The sequence below is a fragment of the Lissotriton vulgaris genome, chromosome 6 (genome assembly GCF_964263255.1).
Source record: "Lissotriton vulgaris chromosome 6, aLisVul1.2, whole genome shotgun sequence".
NCBI classification, from domain to species: domain Eukaryota; kingdom Metazoa; phylum Chordata; class Amphibia; order Caudata; family Salamandridae; genus Lissotriton; species Lissotriton vulgaris.
Genome location: NC_141694.1, coordinates 838896391 through 838917368, shown reverse-complemented (window position 1 = coordinate 838917368; position 20978 = coordinate 838896391). Strand labels below are relative to the sequence as shown.

Sequence of the window (20978 nt, the reverse complement as noted above, 5' to 3'; positions counted from 1 at the left end):
TCGCATGTCCCACATATGCTGGAACAACTTCACTCCCCCATATGATCAAGGAGGTTTTGGGGTTCCACATCTCTACCTTTATTATTTTTCAGCTCAATGCCACTACTCATACCACTGATATCGCTCAGATGCCTGCATCCCCTATCTCAAACCATAGAGAGCCCAACTGGGGGACTCTACCACTCCTCTATATGACAGAAAGGCATTCCCTTAGATTCCTCAGACATATAATCTGTCTACACATCTACAAAACATGCTGGGTGTGGTGGAAACTTCGCCAACTATTGAGCGGTGGTATCCTCTACTCCCCTGCATCTCCTCTGGTTAATTACCCCTGGCTTCCTATTACTGGGGAAAGACTTGTTCAACACACTTTCCAACACCATGGCCGCCACACCCTGGGTGACGTTTTTGAGGATGGGCATATCCTTACACGTGCTGACGATATCCATTTCCATAACTCCTCTTACGAGGACCACTTTGTGCTCCGACAGCTTCATAATACTTTACGCTCATACGTACTTTTTTATCCTCTGGCCTCTGATGACTTCCCCCCGCTTTTACTTGTGGTTTTGGATGCAGGTGGTGACATGCTGGTCTCTAACCTGTACCACTCTTGCCTCTCCATGAAGACCGATACTACGACCTGAGCCAGGGAGGCCTGGGGCATCGACCCGGCCTCTCTACTTTCAGATAAGGTGTGGTCATACTGCTGTTCACAAACGCTCCGCATTTCAATAAACCATAGACACAGACTGCTATATTTTACATTCCTACAATGGTCCTAGGTCATTCCTGCTGTCATTGCAAGTCCCAAATGTTCCGGCCCGATGCAGATTTTGCACATTGAGCTTGGACGTGCCCTCAAATTAACTCCTATTAGACCTCTTTCTTCTCTCTCCTCTCTACCATGATTGACCTGGAGGTCACACTGGACCATCTCTTTGTGGTATTGGGATACACTGGGGATGTCCCTAGATCTGTAGGTATATTAGTGTCACTGGCGCTTCTGTAAGCCAAGTGTGAGATTGCAAATCTCTGGGGCGCCGACTGCTCCCCATCCACCTCGAGCTGGTTGAGAAGTATGACGTATAGTGAAAAAGTCCCTGGGGGCTATGCCTAATTACAACTACCTGCCTCCAGACCTTGGGACTTTTGGTAACCACTCAGGGATCATCTACTCACTTTAGAATTTGACACTCAGGATTAAGTACAATGTCTTCACTACACATTTGATTGACTCTTCTGTTTTTATGCCATGAATTCTGTGGATCACATATGCCACCCCGTCAAGGGTCATATCTATCCGATGCCTCTGATGATTGTATTACTTGCTCATACCAGTCCATTCTATACAATGTCCATGATGCTGTGACCAATACCTTTGAAGGTGCTTAGATGCCTATCTGCAATTGTGCAGAAGTGGCAGCATCTCGAGCCAGCAATGGAGGATGTCTTAATTTCTGTGCACTCAAAGTAATCTCTAAAGATAATTGCCACACCATCCTCTACCTGCCTTCCCGGCAATGCATCAAGATCTTGTAGCTGTTAGGTATCGTCAAAGCCAGCTCCACCATAAAGTGGTCATTAAGCCATGTCTCTGTGATAAATATATGGTCAAGGTTGGAGCTGTGAATAGTGTCCCAAATTTCCAAGCAGTGCACAGGCAGGGACCTTGCGTTACTGTGAGCACAGCTGACATGAGAGTCAACTCTTCCTTTCTCAACCTCAGATACATGGGGGTGGGAACATAGGCACCCTTCCCATAATCCAAATAAGTTGTCTCCTGAAAGTCCAGATATTCCCACTTACAGTTTAGAATAAACTGGAGGAAATCCCAAATATACACTCCTACGGGGGGAACGCCACGGCTCCCACTGAACGGCATACTGTCATTGGCAAATAAGGGGTTCAAATATCTTAGTATCTGCACTACCAGAAGCCACACAGGTTCCTCGAAAAAATGGTTCTCTTCCATCTGCCTGGCAGAATCAAAGGATATTTGAGGCACTGGCGGGTACTACTGCTATACTTGTTAGACTGAGCATCTCTGTTCAAGATGCTGACCTTGCCCAGATTTCTGTTTGCCCTGCAGAATACTCTATTTAGAGTACCAGAGCACTTTTTCCAGAAGGTAGTAGCGGAATTGTGGCTCCACCTGTGGGAATTGAGCCTCCAGCGTATTTAAATGCATAAACTGACATGGAGAGCCTACAACGGGGAAATAGCCCTACCAGATATTAAAAACTACTATTGGGAAGCCCAGCTGAGAAAAAACAATGACTGGGTGTTTGCGTCCCTTGACAAAGGAGTTGTCAGGGTAGACAGATTTATGATGGGAGCCAGGGGATACCCTGAAATGTTGCAAGGACTAAACCCATAGGGAAGATACTAGTCCTCACCAAAACAGTAGTGGCAGTCTGGACAGCCAACACCATGCTTGAGGGGGAAGGGCACACCAATGTACCAGACGCCACTCAGGGATTTCAACACACTACAACTGGTGGGAAACCTAGAGAGGTTCATAAAAACAGGACCTAATAGATAACTTAAAACTAGGAGATCTATGGCAAGGGGTGATATAATCCCCTATGAGACCCTCAGAGAAGATTACCAACCGGCAAACATTAAAAAAACACATATATTTGAAACTTATACACACCCTATTCTGACACATTAAAAAAGGGGCCACATTGTTGGAGTCATCCCCCGTTGAAAATAAGTTACTGGCTGGCTCCTTGAGCAAGGGCACAGTATCACTGCTTTGCAAAAAGATACTCAATAGTTCCCCAGGTATCCTCCAGAATTTGAAAACTGACTGGGAAAAATATGTGCGTGAATTGGAAGAGGATGAGTGGAAGGAGGCACAAAAGGGCCCTTGGGACTTTACCATAAGGGCAGGGTTCCACGTAATCCAACCCCAAATTCTACATAAATCATATTACTCACAAACAATCCAAAGCAAAATTTAAAAAACACTGAAATTCACCTATTATAATTTGCTACATGAACCATAATTGCTCACTGAACAATCCATGTTACGCTAGCACAATCTATGACCCCCAGCAAATTTTGGAAATCTGCTAAGGGATAACATTTTGCTTACACTGCTTGGGGGTCAATTGTTAGAATGCAACTCCTTAAGCAGACCATGGATGGCAATAATCGTCTCGAGACGAGCTATGGTTTCACTTGAAGTAGTGGATTCCATGGCCTCAACCTCGGGGTACTTTGAAAATTTATCAATACCCACTAACATGTGATGACGGGTAGACTACCAAAATCAGTGCTGGCTCATTGCCAGGGAAACAGCGGGATAACTTCTGTGATGACAGACACTGGTGGGTCAGCAGGGCCAGCAGCCTGGCACATGGAGCACTGATGTACAGTCAACTCCCAAAGAGCATCCAGATTGAGAAATCACACCTTGCATCGCAACTGAGATCTTGTCCTGATGGCCAAGTGTGCGCGGTCCACCACTCATAGTTGTAGGATAGCAAGGACCACCAGGCGAGGACACCTAATGAGACAGCCTTCCGGCGACACCACCAGTTCCATGCAAACATTGTGCAAAGAGGTTAACATAAACCTCGCATCTGCTGGGCGATATGTGGTGTTGTCCAATAAGGTGCACCACATTCCGGACCAGACACCAGATATGACAAGCTGGATGCATTCATCCACCAAAGTAGCTTTGATGATCTCCTCCAGTGAGATGGGGCGTGGTTGGGAGCGTTCAACAAACCGCACATAATCATCCACATCTTCCGCGTCATGTTCTCTTTCCGTTGCAGTCCTGGCATGCCTGGATAGGTAATCTGCAGGGTTCTGAGCACCTGGGCGGAAAATGAAAGTAAAATGATAGTCTTGCAATTTTAAAATCCATTCTCAATCCGAGGTGGGGGTTTAGATGAGGACTCCATGAATAGAGGAATAGGGGGTTTATGGTCAGCAAGCACCACGAGAGGCTGTCCATATAGATACAAGAAAAAATTACAGCATCCCCAATGCACAGCAATAGCTTCCCTGTCTATGTGAGTATAGCATTGCTCTGTCTCTGTCAATGCCCAGCTGGCATAGGCCATGGGAGCCAACTCCTCATTGATCTGTTTCTGGAAAAGCACTGCTCCGAGTCCTGTGGGACTGGCATCAACAGATAGCTCAGAGTCTTTGGCCAGGCCAAAATAGATCAAGGTTTTATCAGGCGACAAGACTTGTTTCGTGGCCTGCAATGCTTCCTCCTAAGTAGGCCCCCAACTCCAGGCTGTATTGTCTTTTGTCAGCTCTCGCAAGGGGGCAGTGAGGTCTGTGAGATTGCGGATGAATCTACCACAGTACGTGACCATACCAAGATAACGTCTAACCCTGGTCACAGTGGTGGGAGCTGGGGCAGCCTGGATGTTTTAGACCTTGATGGGATCGTGTAGTATCCACTTCTGGGAGAAACCATAGCCAAAGAATGATATTTTTTTTTTAATGAAAAGCACACTTTTCTCGATGACGAGTTAGACCATTTTCTTTGAGGCACTGAAAGGTGGCTCAAGGTGTTCATCAAGCGTTGGAGCGTGGACCAGAATGTCATCTCTAACATTGAGGACTCCATCTCGGCCAGCCTGTACACTTCAGGTGGTATCATGAAATACTTTGGCGGCAATAGATTCCAATATATAATCACAAAGGAGCTAAGAGGGACAAGAGGGTACATACGGGATAGCCCTCGACTCAGTTAAATTCAATAACAACAAATCCCTGTACCCTGGATTTTAGTTAGCAAACGTCTAATTGACATGAGAAACCAACAGGCTGGACCACTGCTATGATTCCAACAACACCCCCTCTCAATTTTATGGTTAGGTGTATGTTCTCTAATGTTATACTATCCAACACAAACCACTGTTTGTAACTATAAGTGGGAAACTCCGGGAAAGATTCAACTCGACACATCCAGTGATGTCTGTCCCACTGAAACAGTACATCCATACACACTCAAAACATAAGAAAATGAAAAAATGTGTGGCAGAGAGGAAGGCACCTCACCGGCGAACAACCCTCGGGGATCTTGGCTGATGTTACCAATACTCAGCCCCTTTCTCATCATTGGTTGCCATTCCTGTATCATTTATAGGTTTTGTTTTGAACTGGTGCTGTAGTGCTGCTTCCATATGAGCTGCTCGTACATTGCACAATTCTTTTTGCCTACCCGGGGTTAACATGTCCAACAAGGTCATTGCTGGGACTTGGAGGATATTTTCTCAAAGTGTTGTTGAGGAACATCCCTTAATGAATTGAGCTCCGATTTCATCATTCTCATATGGTAGTGTGCAGATGCTAGCGAGCTCCCTCAGGCGAGCATATAAGCTATTAACATGTTCATCATGTAGTTGCCTGGCTTGACATAGTAGGAAGCGTTCGTAATCAGGATTAGCTAGGGGTTCAAAGTGGGCAGTCAACACTTACATGATCATGTAGTATGTGTAAGGTGGTCCCGAGTCTTTAACAGACTTTCCCAACTTATGTATTGCAGGCCCATCAAGATGTAGAGGCATTGTCTGTCCGGATCCAGATCAATAACCACAAAATAGTTCTCCAGGCGTTCTACCCATCTTCCCATCTTGCAGCATGTGTAGAAGGGGGGTCATCAAGCAGAAGCGGCTCCACAGGTGGCATGGATGTCATGATGGTCGTTCTGGACAGTAACAAGGGTGATAGAAAGGTGGCACACTCCACTCACTCTTCTCCCTGCACCACAGAGGCAGTTTGGACTCAGTCTACTGTATACAGGACAAATGGCAGTGAGCCGTGCCTGGAGAGCCAGCAGTAGGCCTTGAGTAGATGAAGGGCAGAACTGCAAACCGGGCGACGGCATAGCCATAAAATCTTTCTTTCTTCTTTTCTTAAATTTTTGGAGGCCTTTCTCTTACTGTGGGCTGCAAACAGTGCTGGAAACATATAATGCCCAGAGGGTTGCAGAACAGGTTCAGGAGGTACAATGGTCACTAGGGGAACACAAATGTTGCAGTTTAGACTGCTTTTGTTTGGTTTTAACCAAGCTAGGGCCATCCCAGGCCAGGCAGAGGAGGAGAAACAATGAAAAGACAAACTTCCTTCATGGCACAAGGCGTACAGGAGCGCTGCAGGACTGCTCTGCCAGCAGGATGGGCCAGGATGTGTCCTTGGATGCAGCAAGGCAACGACAGGCCACAAGGAGTGAGACTCCATTGGGGAAACGCCAGGAGAGGTGGAGCGACCCACCAGGGTGTGTGCACGCTGACAGCAGACAGGCAGAGCAGGAGGACTGACAGCTGATGCCCAGCTGCGATAATCACCTTGGCGAAGCCAGCAGCATGCCACAGCAAGGCCGGATAGGCCTATACCATGGGGTGTAAGAACACCAGCAATGCTCAGGAACCACAGAGGGGAGGCAACAGGTTCAAACCACCTCGTCGGCAGTTGCTGCGGTCAACCACCGCAAGGTAGGTTATGATGAATGACGCACAATTATCACAGACACTCGTACTGGTGTTACACTACTCCCGGGTCATAACCTGGGCCATTTATTCTTGCCAATCCCTAAATCATGGTTGCGACCATTCGATAGGAAGGGACCACTCCACTAACACCCCTCCCACAGTTAACCCACCAACACTTAAACATAACAGTCACCAGCTGTCCCTGCCCCCCATTGAATGATGTACCTCTTCTCCTCTGGGCCAGTTTATATCTAGCTGTTTAGGCCAACAGGTACAACAGTGCAAATTCATGCAGTTCTCAATTGTAGTTTTGTAGTGCTACCACTTCATAAAACTATTTAGAACCTCTTTATTGTCCCTCAGCAGGCTTGCATGCACTATCCTCGGCCTGCTGTGCTATCTAGTAAGGAGCTCAAAGGCTTTAGGGCCTGCAATTCGATCCGCTCCCCTATCATGCAGTGGCTCCCACTTCATACATATAGGTCAATTGGGATGGCAGGAAATTAGGGGAATTTGCGAGCCGGCAGGCAGTGCAGCAATACTGTCTGTCCGTTTTGCTGTGGCCCACCTATCGCCCCATTCTATGAAAAGTTTAAGGAATTATATTGTCTTTCCTGTCTGTGCAGCTTGATTGTCTCCATCAGCATCATGATATTTTGCATTAGTAGTGGAACCTTACAAAGTGAAATAATATGAAACTCCCAGTAATCGCTGTGTCCAGGATGGAGCTTGTGAGTGTTTTTAAGTGTTGCTGAGGGCTGCAACTATTTACCTGAGTGCTTAGTTGGACTCACTGGTACTTTTTATAGAGTTTGCACATACACGGATTGCACACATTTACCACCTTCTTTTTGATGGGAGAGTCTTTTTGGAGCATTTTTGTCTATGCAGCCATTCCCCATGATGCTTGTGAATCAAGGGTTTTACAGCATGCAGTCAGCAAAGACTTGCCACATACTTTTAATCTGGTTGTATGATTTTACCATGGATAACCCCAATAAATATGAGTCACAGTTTAACCACACAATTCAGAATAAGGGCCTTAGCAGGATCCTTGAGAAAACAATATTTTTTATTTAATGTTGTTGTATGTTGCTTACTCCCATAATGAACTTTGTGTTTTACCAGCACCACTGCACTGTATTCTGATGATGCTTTCATGGCCTTGGTTTCATACACCCGCACGCACACATATACACTGATTCGAACTATGTATATTTGTTGTGCCACATATGCCCAAAGCCTGACATTGTAATATAACTCTGTTATTTGATGTATTAATACATATAACGTTTTAATGAGATTGAGCGACATCCTTTTAATTTTTTTTTATTTAAACTGTATTTTGTATTGTGATGGTTTTTATTAACTAAAAACAATAAACAACAAATTCTAATTCTATAGTCATGAGTTAAAAACAATAGTTTTAGGTATACTTACCTTTGCTTTATACATACGTGTGCATCCATAGGATGCAAATGTCACAGCTGTTATTCTGGATAGTATTGAGACATACAAAGCCGTCAAAGTCAACATGCTCACGGATGTCAACCAAAGTTCTTGGACTCCTGATAGAAATAATATCACAAGTATAAAATGCAACCTGAGTGATATGTAAAACAATACATGTATGTACTAGAAAAAATTTCTCTTTAGGCATGATAAAAATATTAATATTTGCAAATGAAAATGACTTGTAAATAGAAGCATACACATTTAAAAAGAAAGGATACTTTGTGGTATCTCTGGTGCCGTGTAACCTTCAGCTCTTTTCAACTTCGAAAATATAGAAACTAGTACCATGTGTTAGCGATTCAAAAAAGTTTTTCATATATGCTGCTATGAGAAAAGATTAGTTAACATTATTACATTTGCAGTAACCTTCTTCTACTCCACGGCATCCCTAGCATACTGAACACATTTCCGTGTGTTTGATAGCATCTTGTCACAACTCCATGTCATGAACAACATTTATGGAAAGATTGAGCCAATTCTTTTTTAATAAGGTTTTTTTTTCTCATGTAGCCGTCAATCTTTTTTAGTTTGCTTCTTCCATTAACCCGTTCCGAGCTCCCATCAGCTGTTGGCCGACAGGAGCACTACCTCGTGGGTGCTGCCGTCGGCCAACGGCGCCCCGCCCACTCAATAGAACGCCCGCACCGCGGCGGCGGTTAAGGCGTTAAATAAGGTTAGCGGCCATCAAAAATAACAGCCTTCGCAAACGAACCATTTTCAAGTAAATTTTTAAATACCAACGTATTTATAATAAGTATTTGAGTTTTCATCACACATCCGAAGAAAGTACTACAGTCTTCACTTTGGCTTTGAAAATGCAAACAAATCTTCAAGTAAAATCCAATCCTAATATCAGAAAATGCATATCAATTTGTATTATTCATTGTCAATTCTTCCTATAGTCGTAATAATATTATTTTATCAAAAGTCCTCCTCGGAAGCTTCATTTGAGTACAAACACAAAGCGTATGTACCAGATCTGCTTGGCAAAACCAATTGGCATGTAATATTTACTTATTTTTTTTACTTTTAATTCTTCTTTTTTCTGCTTTTGATCTTTCATTTTTAATTAACATTTGTTTATTCGTTTTTTTTCATAACCAGGGCCATAGCCACTGGGGGAATTTGATACATTAATCTTTGGCCCACTCAAATAAGTAAGGCAGGTGGCACAGTATTTAAGGAAAACTTGCTTCATCTAAATGAACTGCATTTACATTTCGATGCATACAGTTTAATCAGAAAAAACATGCTGGGTTCAGAAGGTGAATGAGCAATAAGTTGTATTTTTCAACTTGTTACATTTTCTGCTATTACTTATTCTTTTACCCCTTCACTGCTAGGCCTTCACACCCCCTCCCTTGCTAAGCCTTTTTATGGCTCTTTGGGGTAGTTCGCGCTTAGGCCCCTGTAACTTTTTGACCACATAAGGTATCCACCCCAAATTTGTGTCCTTTTTTCCAACTTCATGGGGATTCTAAAGGTTCCTAGGATTTGTGGATTCCCTGGGAGGGGACACAGAAATTAGTCAAAATACAGCTACATTTTGTTTTTTCCCTGCAAACGGTATCAAAAAAGGGGTTATGGTGCTGAAATCACCATCTTCCCAGCTTTCAGGGACAAGCAGACTTTTGTCAGACAACCAACATTTTTTACAAATTTTTGGCATTTTTCTGGGACATAGCCTATTTTTGCTATTTGTTGTGCTTTTAACCATCTTCCAGTTAATGGTACAAATGGGTATGAAAGCATTAATGGATCCTGGAAAGCTTTACCTTCTAGCAAAGTAGACTATATTTTGAATTCAGCAAGGGGTCATTTGTTTAGATCCTTTAAGGTTTCTTTATAGAAACTAACAGTTAAATATAGGAAACATTGAAAATAAGTTGAAAAAAACAGCTGTATGTGTCAACGTTTTCACCTGTAACTTTTCCTACTTCTGACAACTATTTAAAAGCAATATACCTTTACATTTGCTGGAACGTCCTGGTTGTGGGGATATATAGGACTTGTAGGTTCACCATTACCCCACGAAAACAGAGCCAATAACTGAGCAGTGACTTGCAATGATTTGTTATTATATACCAGGTATATAGCAATTATTCTGGGAAAATGTATACATGGAAAAATCGGTATGAAATACACTTATGTATTTCTGAAATGGGAACAAAATATAGAATTTAGAAACAGTAGATTTTTGCACATTTCCAAAATTGGGAATACCCATACCAGCATAAGAATTATAGGACATTTTTCAAAATGACTTATTTTTTACACATTGTCTTTCATTTGGAAGGCAGAAATGCATCAAAAGTCAATAGGTAATAACAGTTGCTCTACAATTCTGTGTTACCCTAAGTCCCCAGATAAAAAATGGTACCTCACTTGTGTGGGTAGGCCTAGTGTCCACGACAGGAAACAGCTCAAAATGCAACGTGGACACACCACATTTTCACGATGAAAAATTACCTCTTTTATGCGAACATCCTAGCTGTAGTTTTTTAACCCTAGCTCTGACAGCACCTAGGGAAACCTACCAAACCTATACATTTTTGAAAACTAGACTCCCAGGGGAATCCAGGATGGGGTGACTGTATTGGCTCTCACCAGGTTCTGTCACCCAGAATCCTTTGCAAACCTAAAAAGAGTTTTAAAAAAACACATTTTCCTCACATGTCTGTGGTGGAAAGTTCTGGAATCTGTGTGGATCCCCAAAATTCCACACACCCTGCGTTCCTCAAAGTCTTTCGAGAAAAATGCCACCTCACTTGTGTGGGTAGGCCTTGTGCCTGCAACAGGCACACAAGCAGACAGCGCCATTCAAGGGCTCATCACTTTCACACGCCCACATTCCTGACACAGCAACCACACCAGCTCATAGATTGCGTGGAGTGGCATTTAGCTAGCAGTGTGTGTAGTGAACAGCAGCAAGTCACTACTCACACACCGCCGGCCAAGTGCACGTCCATGCACACTGCCAGTCAAGAGCCAGTCCACACACACCTTCAGCCAAGCGCCAGTCCATGCACACTGCCAGCCAAGCACCAGTCCACGCACACCGCCAGCCAAACGTCAATCCACGCACACCACCAGCCAGGCGCCAATCCATGCACAACGCCAGCCAAGCGCCAGTCCACTCACCGCCAGCCAAGTCCCAGTCCACACACACCGCCAGCCAAGCGCCAGTCCACACACACCCTCATCATTTTTTTTTTAGAATCAATCATTTTTATTTCGTTGTATGCAAGAGCAATGTACACAGCTTCCTGCCTACATCTCAAGGCCAGAAGAGCGAAGATTACAGTTATCACATTCGCATCCCGAAGACCGTACACTGGAGCCTCAAGTGTGAAAAATGTATGCAGTGACTTCCACTTTAAGAACAATTCGCATACTGTTAAAATAAAGTAGATAAATAACAGAAGAAGCAAACCCACCGTCCCATCCCCTGACCCCCCCACCCTCCTCTGCATCAATTCCATCTCAAGATAACGTCCCTGAATACCAGGCCTAATATTATTGCTTGCGTGTAGAAATCTATCCAACTCTCTGGCTTCTGGGTGGTGCCCAGGGGTTCTAGTGGCAGTAATCTGAGAATCTGTGAGTACTTCAGGCACGTCATCTCTCTCATATCTTTGGTCAATAGATGTGAAAATGGAGCCCACAGCTTCGGAAAATCTTTGCCTATCCCCTGCGCATTAAGCGTCAGACTCTCCATCACTAATAGATGTCATAAGTGGTGTATCCACGTGAGAACATCCAGTATTGTGGGCGTTCCCCATAGGTCTAGAATGACCTGGGGGACCGCCAGCAGCACCAGAGCAATTTGCCTACCTCTAGGAGAACGCAGCGGGAACGCCTTTGGGTGAGAAAGCTCTAACAGAGTGTATTCTGGGGAGCAGGGAAGAGCTATTTGGAATGCAGCATCAATGTCGTCAAGGATTTGGGACCAATAATGTTCCAGTTTTGGGCAGTGCCATAATAAATGAGCTAGCGTACCAGTGGATCCGCAGCCCCTCTAGCATAGATCTGTTTTGTTCTTATCCCAACAATGAACCATAGCAGGGGTGCAGTACCAATATATGATGACCTTAAATGCAGATTCCTCCCCCGCAATGTTTATGTGCAGTGTGATGCGCTCTGTTAGTGATATGTTCCCATTCTTTGGTGACAGGGGACTGCCCACTTCAATTTCCCAACGTACCTGCGCTTTGGTACGCTGCTACGTTGTGGTCGCCATAAGCATAGAATATAACTGCGAGATAAGTCGTTTGTCATCTGACTTGCGCTCTAACCATGTTTCAAAGGCCGTCAAGGGTCTGGAAATGCGGGAAAAGTTATCGGAGGACATTATCAAGTGAGAAACCGGCCTTTACAGGGACGCGTCATTAGCCGGAAGGTCATAGTTACGTCGCAATTGCGTGAAGGGTTTCAGCCCCTCCAAATCAAAGAGAGACCCGACTCGTTTGCATCCCTCCTCCCTCCACCTTTGAAATACTACCGATTTCTGCCCCAGTGGAAATTCAGGATTATCAACAATGGGAGTCATAGGCAAGGGGAACGACGTCCACCCTCTTTTCAACGCCACTCTGACCAAGATTCTAAGGGTAGGCGAAGTGACCGATGAGGAGTAGAGCCCCCACGATCTGTGTTTGCGGGGTAACCAAAGTTCCCTCCAGATATTTGCGCCAGCAACTGACTCGTCCATAAAATTGCAATGTTTACTGGACTCAGCTCTGTTCCGTTCCACTATGTAGCGGAGACACGCTGCTTGGTAATAGCTGCCTATACTTGGGAGGCCCTAACCCCCCTGCGCCTTCGGGCCAGTCGTTTGTGAGAAAGAGAACTGTGGCTTTTTCCCTGCCCACACAAACCTATTGATTAGTCCCTGCAATTTCTTGAGCATGCCCGATGGCAGGGTCATCGGTAACAGCTGAAAGATGACCAAGATGCGCAGAAGAACCGTTATCTTCACCTCCGCCACCCTTCCGAACCATGCTAAACGCAGGCGTGACTAGGCGTCCAGCGCCTTGGTCGTGTGTTCCAGTAGTAAGGCATAGTTGAGCGAGACTGTCCTCCCAATAGTCAGCGTCAGACGACCTCCCAAATATGTTATGTCGGCATGCGTCCATCGGAAAGTGAAATCTCTCTGCAGGGACTCCACTTCCCCTGCGGGGACCGTCTGGGTCAGGACCAGCGATTTCTCTTAATTAATGTTTGGATCAACCCAGAGTCCAGCACTTCCAGTAGGAAGCCTAGCAGCCTCGGGCTGCAATCCAGATGCCTCTTGCACCATCGGCACATCAGTGTCCTCCTCTAAAACAGGCACTTCATCCACACTGAGAGTAGCTTCCTCATCCGATGATTCCATGTCGAGAGAAAACACACTGCCTGAATCTTCCCCTCCCTCCTCTCCCTCAGATGCACTGTCAGTCTCATAATCCTGCTCAGAGGAAGACTCAAGAAGCATACCAACCACCTGCTGTGCAGTAATTCTACGGCTAGCCGTAATGCTTACTAATAAAGGTAACTTGTCAAACAAGTCAACAACAACAAACCTGTTGTTAAAAAATAAATAAACAAAATGTAGCTTTATCACAAAGATCTATATACCCCAACACTATACCACTCACTTGCCAGAAGCAGCAAGACTCACCACCACCTTCTCTGCACAGACACAGTAAGGATCAACAGTATCCCACAAAAAAAGAAAAAAAATGAAAATTACACATAGGTCAAAGCAAAACACATCGCAAAGAATTTCATGCACAAAGCACTAACTAAATATGCTGCTATTATGAACGACTTAAAAAAAAAATTATGAATGACAATAATACTCATTTGGAGTAAATAAAATAAAAATGTTTTTCTTACCAAAAACATGCAAATATGCAAAACTGTAGAACGACCACTGCTGAAAGCGCAAACAGGAATCAAAAGCTTTACACTAGAATGAAAAGGAGAACAATACATTACAATCACATATGCCAACAATTCACCAGTCCACACACAATCCACCAGCCAAGCTAAGGGGTAGGTAGGCCTAAGATTATAAATCAAATATTCACAACCGTAAAAAGGAAGTAACCCTTGCCCTTGAGGCCACTCCCTACACAAACATTTTTTAAAACCCTGTTGTCTAGTGGCTTCTACCCACCCAGGGGGCTGGTGGGCCTAAAACATACTGCTAATCTGCCACCCAAAGAGGACAGAAACGGCCACAATCATCTTCCCATAAAGGGGAGCGACCCTTATTCACATAAAAAAATACCCCCTGGTGGTATAGTGGCCATACAAAAAAAGAAATCAGGCAATTTGCCCCTCAGGGGGCCTGAAACGGCCAAATAATATCGCCCAAAGGGGAGTGACCCTTGCCCGAGGGGCCACTCCCCACAAATAAATCACTGGAGGCCTAGTGGCCATACAAAAAAAATATGCCGATCTGCCCCCATGGGTGCAGAAACAGCCAAATTAATGCTCCCCAAAGGGGAGCGACCCTTGGCCAAGGGGCCACTCCCAAAACACAAATCCCTGGTGGTCTCGTGGACCCAAACATGGCAAGTCAAAGCCCCCAAAGGAGAGCAACCCTTGCCTAAGGGGTCACTCTCCCCCAAAAAATCCCTGGTGGCCTATTGGACCCCAGATAAAAAAAAAGCGAGATCTGCCCCCCCTCCCCGGGGGCAGTCAGCCAAAAACATAGCCCCCAAAGGGGAGTGACCCTTGCCCAAGGGGCCACTCCCCACAAAGTATTCCCTGGTGGTCCAGTGGGTCACTGTAAAAAATGTATGGGGAAATCTGCTCCCCCGGGGGGCAGACAAAGCCAATAAACTATGCCCCGAAAAGGGGAGCGATCCTTGCCTAAGAGGTAGCTCCCACCAAAAAGGTAATCAATTGTGCAATGAAAAAAAAATCCCTGGGTCTTGTGGGCATTCCTGCTGCACGATTGGGCAGCAGGAATAGACAAAAGAGGCATCAGGGGAAAGGAAAACCCTTGTCTTTCCCTGATGCCTCTTTTATTTAAATGCCCCCCCCCCCCACAAGGAGAAACTTACCTCCTCTTCTCTCCGATGCGCTGGAAGCAATGGCTTCCGGCGTGTTGGAAATCCTCTAATGACATCAGCACGCCTTGTGCAATGACGAAATTGATGACATTGAGGGGGTTGAGGGGAGGCAGGGGAAGGGCTTCCCCAGCCTTCTTCACATAGATGGTCGTCCCATGGGGGGAGCGCCAGGGCTTCCCCCATGGGGGCGTGCTAGGACATCAGGGAGCCGTCCAACGGACACGCCCACTGTGACGTCAGTCGGCTCCCGGTGGTCCAGCGTGCGGAATGGGTTTTAATGTGGAGATGTTGTCTGCTTTGCTTTCTCGGAACTATGTGACAATCTCATTTGGGTACATGCAGGGCCACTGGAATTATTTGACAGGGATAGTCAAATTACTCGACAAGGTTGACTAAATTATGCGGCAAGAACACACACGTTATGTGGCATAATGTGGCACATTTTGTTAGCATTACCGCATTATGTTGACATTTTTACACATTAGCACAGTCTGGGCAAAAGTTTCACTTCATTTGTAACTCTTCCAAATACAGCTTCAAGTAACGGAAAGGTGACTTGTCAACCTTTGTAAAGGACCTCCCACTGCATGTTATGACAGGATTCAGCATTTTTAGTAACTTTTCACCCACAATTCTTTTAGTTAAAACCTGCAGATTGTGCAGCAGATGGCTTATGTGGCCAATGCGGAAAATCCATAATTATGAGGAAAACACCACTGCCACAGAACCACATAATTCCCTAACACCAGTGGCCCTCTGAGCAGAGTGTGAAAAGAAAGACTTTAGATATTAATTTGTTTACAATACACAAAAAATATAAACCTGTAAATAACTGTACAAATATTTCAACATGTATTAGCAGTTATGAAAGTACGCATGAACGGGGTGTGGCCATGACCACCGTCAAGATGGCCACTGTCTTTTGAGCTTCCGGCTATAGTGGCCCTTAAATCTGCTGAATGATCGCCATCATCCCCTTTTGCTTGAAATTATGCCTCGCTACTGCCTCTGAGTGCTGCGAATATTGTGGGAGCCGAATTTGGGTGATTTCCGTGCTCACCGACTGGTGCTTCACTGTGCGTGGCCTGCGTAGTCTGGCACTGCCTCGGAGGCCCTGGAGCGACAGAGGCCATGGATGAGCCTGAGGCCGAGATCACTGGATTTAGCTAGTACTGCGCAGTGCTTCCGGCCCTCTGTGCAGTCGGGGTGATTGCTTGACCGGCCTGGGTCTTTTTGGTGAGTGCTGGGCCTCGGGCTGGCCTAGGCCTGGAGATGCTGGGAGCCAGGGTTGACAACACCTGCTTGGAGTGATGCCTGCTCTCATAACCCTGGTAGGCCAAGACTGCTTTGGCCTATTGCTGCTGATTGATTCTTCATTGTTTGCTGTTGCTGCAGTCGGTAGCTTGGCCTGGTGGCACAGGTGAAGATAGCTGCAGGCCCTCTGCCTCCTGCTGTGAACCTGCAGATGCCGTTGGTGCTCCTTAGCTCCAGTGAGGCTCAGTTCCCTACTGTCTCTACCTATTTTTGGGCAGAGACTGCCAGTTTGACACACCTGGTGCTATCCCTGGACGTATCCCCTCTCCAGTTCTCCCTCACTGTGCGAACCTGGGACCATAATTGATTGGTAACTGCTCCTTGGGCCCCTGATTCTCTAATGGCATTGTACAATTCCTGCATTGATGGTAACAGTGAAAATGAGTTAAATTGTTGGCGTTTCGGTCTTTGATGTGAAAACATCTATAAGACCATCTTCAGGAAAAATTGTTCATGTTTGGACTGAAAATCCTTGAGAACTGGGAACCTAATTATATGTTCAAGAACATGAAGCAATTCAATGCAGGAAAGAAGAATTGATTGTACTCCAATGATCAAATGGAACATGATAGCGTCTGTCTTATTCCAAGCGCACACTTCAAGACTATAAATGTCTGTTATTTGTAGATCGGCAGCTCTTATATTATTCAGGAGCTGCCATGGTCCGCCTGGATCCAAACGCTCAACACGTCCGGAGGGGAGGGGGTGGTATGTGGTTGAGGCAAACCAGGGGTGTATCCGCTCTATTATCTTGCAGGCTGGTAATTTCCAACATCAACTGGAATTTTGAACATTGTCAAACCTTCCTCCCAGTCACAGATCTGGGTTTAATCTCTTATTTGGATGTCACACCATTCCAGTTTGGGCCCATCTATATGAAATTGAGCCTTGACCCTGTTCCCCATGTGAACAGTCCCACCCAAATGTCCAGGCTAGGTCCTCCCTGAACGGGAAAACAAGCATACCTGGACCAGGTTCGGGTCATCACCACTCATCAGCCAGGCTAGCTTGAAAGCAGTGACGTAGCGAGCAAGGGACCCACGTCTGGGCATGAGACAAAGGGTCAAGACTGATAAGCAGGGGGCGTGGCCAGCCACCAATCATGGCGGACGCGAGCTTAACGAGCTCTGGAGCCCGAGCTCAATTATCCTGAGCTATTGACGGTCTCATACCCCAGAGCGCTCTGCTGGGTGTGCTTGGGCTCCATAAACAACGGGCACAATTGATTTGTGCAGGGACACTGTTGTGGTGTGACCTCATACGCTCTAACAGGGAGGCACAATTGCAGCACCTTAGAAAGGCGGTGAGAGAGCCGCCGTCTCACCCACTCATCCCTTTCACCTCGCCCTTCCGACAGACAGCACACGTATTCACATATTCAACTTCAGATATTTCTCTTTTTCTGGACTGCCTTATCTCTTTCTCCCCCTCAGGTCCCCCTGTCCCCAATCTCAGCCTCCGACTCTTCTCCGCCCACCTCTCTCTAACCTTTTTGATGTTTTATTTCTCCATTCACTCTGTAAATATGTAATATTTAATTGTCCAAGCCTAATCGCTGGTAAAATGTAATCCTGAGTAAATTTACTATTTGTATATATGTATGTATAACTCTAACCACTAGTGTATGTAGTAGACCTTTGTACTTACTGCCATTCCTATGAGTTTAGAGTTTATCCGTTTGTATCTCTTCCTTGAGTGACTTTACAACTTCTAAATTTGCAAATAAAATTCTGTGTGTATCTCTTCGTTGTGTGACTTTACAACTTGTACATTTGCAATTTTTTCCTGTTTGTATCTCTTATTGTATCTCTTATGTAACTCGTGTAATCCAAAGTCCTTATGTAACGCAACTGGTTCTTTTGGAAAGCGCTCTGACAATTTCAGGTAATGTTGGCTCTATATAAAATCGCATTAAATAAATAAATAAATAAATAAATACATAAATAAATAAATAAAAATTGATGGCTGGCTATTGCTCGCAGTGAGGTTGCAGCCTACCCAACGGAAGCAGGAAGGGGAGGCGCGGCTCCGGAGGCGCGGGCACCCAGCAACAGAGCCTGGGGGACGGCAGGCAGATGCCGGGGAGCGGGAGAGATCCCTGACCGACGTTGTGGCTTGCCTGGAATCAGAGACTTCCTGTGGTATAGAGTGGTGTGGAGATAGTGGGGCCCGGCCGCCGACCTCCTGAAAGCAATAATTTCTGGGCGTGCTCCGAGTTGCGAAGCTGGAGGACATGTAATTGTAGGAGGGTGCCCGCCCTAGATTGCGGAACCCGACGGGATGCCCATCGCGAGTGAGTGTCACCTCGATATTTAGGGGTGGGAGGCCTGCGGGGTGTCTCTTTCCCCTCCCTCACCCTCCTTGTTTTTGGTGGGTTGTGGGACAATGGCCCAACATAGCGGTGGCAGACAATGGTTGTGGGGCTTTCCCCTTCCCCACGTGTCTCGGCGCACAAACCCGACAGCTGCAGGGGGCAGAGACGTGGGCGCTCCTATTCATTCTGGAGCCTCTGCAGCTCGGTGGTGTGAGTTGCTTCGCTTCCTGAAGGAGGTGCCAGGAACTTGAGGCAACCCTGGGAGAAATACACGAGCGCGAGGCTGGACCTTTTCCTGTGCTGCAACTGGGTAGACATCCTCAATTCCATTGAGAGGAGCTGCGGAGACATACTGCACTGAGGCTGGTGGCCCCATAGCATTGGGATTCTCGACAGCCCCCTTCTTTACTTCCTTGTGTATCAGCTGGGGACCTACAGGATCTTCCAATTCTGGTGGACGCAAGCTAACAGTGACTGCTGGGGGCTATTGTCAGTTGGGCCTATCCTTACCTATGGGGAGCAGTAATCCTACACAGTGCAACTGCCAAGAGGGGCGTGACACATTCGCTCCAGAGGGAGGCTGCCACAGTAGTTGCGAGTCCCACCTTTTCAGCGGCCCAGATTTATTCATCTCGCCTGGCCGTGATACCCGTGGGGCGGGGTGACTTACCAACAGTGCCACATTGTACATTACATACTTGAAGTTGCTGAGTGGCTTGCTCCTACCTGCCCCTGATACTTGGCTCTCCTTGAACACAAGGGGGAGACAGTACACATCCTGCGTGGGGGCCTGGGGTCACTCTCCCTGGTGGTGGCCCGCTAGGACAGTACATCTCAATAAGCGACAGGGCAGGGCAGGAGGCCCGGGTAGCAAGTCTGCAGGCATGGGCTGCCTGAAAGGGAAAACGCAGGAGGTGACCACCATTAACTTTCAGGTCACAGAGGATGGGGACCCTGCAATGAGTGTGTGATCAGCTAACACAATCCCGCCCATAGATGTCGCAGAGCCCCAGGATAAGTTGGACGTAATCCTTGCAGAGGTCCGTGAGTCCAGGAAAGCTATTAAACATTAGTTAGGTTCCCTCAATGCCAGGTTTACACTGCTAAAGGCAGCTCATGCCAAACTGGCCACTAATGTGAAGGATCATACCTCTGTACTGGATGATTTAGTGCCACAACAGAAAGATAACAAGAAGCAACTTCAGACTCTTCAAAAGCAGGTAGCTGGATTGCTGGATAGGGTTGAATACACGGAGAGCAGAGCATGACGCAATAACATTTGCGTTATTGGTCTTCCGGAACACAGTGAGGGGACGAAGGCGACACCATACATGGAACAACGGTTCCACACCCATGTGGCCCCTGAGGGCCTTTCGGACTTCTTTTGTATAGAAAGAGCACACCGTCTCCCCACAGGAAAACTGAGAGTTGGTGCTCCACCGCAAACCCTGATAGTGAAAATCCTCAACTAGAGAGACTGGGACATGCTACTCCAAAAAGCATGGGAAAAAACGCAGATTCAACTTGAGAATTGCCAGGTATCACTGTATCCGGACTATATGTTAATGGTGCAGCATTGAATATTCTCATTCCAGGCAGTAAAATGGAAGCTGCAAACCATGAACCTCAAATAGGCGTTTCTTTTTCCTGCGCGTCTGAAGATAATGTACGATCAAAAGACGCATTTCTTTGAGAGTCCGGAGGATGTGGAGGAGTGGCTGGAGGTTATGAACCCCACACAGCTTTTGTTATCAGTCTCAGCCAAAACTGCCACAAAGCCAGGAGAATATGAGTAGATGACGCTCTCAAGGAGTGGCTGGACCCATGGGTACGGTGCGATTTCCTGGACCCATGAAGAAGCCGGTACAGAATGGCAAAGAGATGGCCCTAGTGAGTGCACACACGTTCAGAGACAATTCTTCCAGCCGAGACTCCGAAATGTCTGACCACAGCATGGTGCAATCAGACTCAGATGCTAGTCTCGCACTCTTTCCTACAGTAACTCCACAAACAGCAGATGACCTGATGGGGTCGTAACACTCGTAAATTTGCTATAATGATGGATATCCCTGTGGATGAGGACTTTTAAGGCACGTCTTCTCCTGAATTCATATATCCTTTTGCTTTGGTTCTTTCTGAACAGATATGTTGATTGTATTGTTATATGTTATTTGCTTGGGCTCACATGAGCTCCTATTGATTGATATGACCTTTCACGTGATGGCTATGGCTACCGATCCCCTTTGCAGTTTATTATGAATCAGTTGTTAGTATGGTATGTTTGTTCTTGCCTAGTTTAGTCTG

The 20978-nt window shown here is 46.0% G+C and overlaps 1 protein-coding gene across 1 annotated transcript in view; it reads right to left on the bottom strand.

The window, feature by feature from the left end:
• LOC147708080 (potassium/sodium hyperpolarization-activated cyclic nucleotide-gated channel 1-like) overlaps nucleotides 1-20978 on the bottom strand; it is a 1712518-nt gene that overhangs the window by 618274 nt on the left and 1073266 nt on the right. Inside the window, exon 7 of the mRNA XM_086926862.1 lies at nucleotides 7911-8038. Within this exon, the coding sequence (XP_086782988.1) occupies nucleotides 7911-8038 (128 nt within the window). The remainder of the gene's footprint in view (nucleotides 1-7910; nucleotides 8039-20978) is intronic.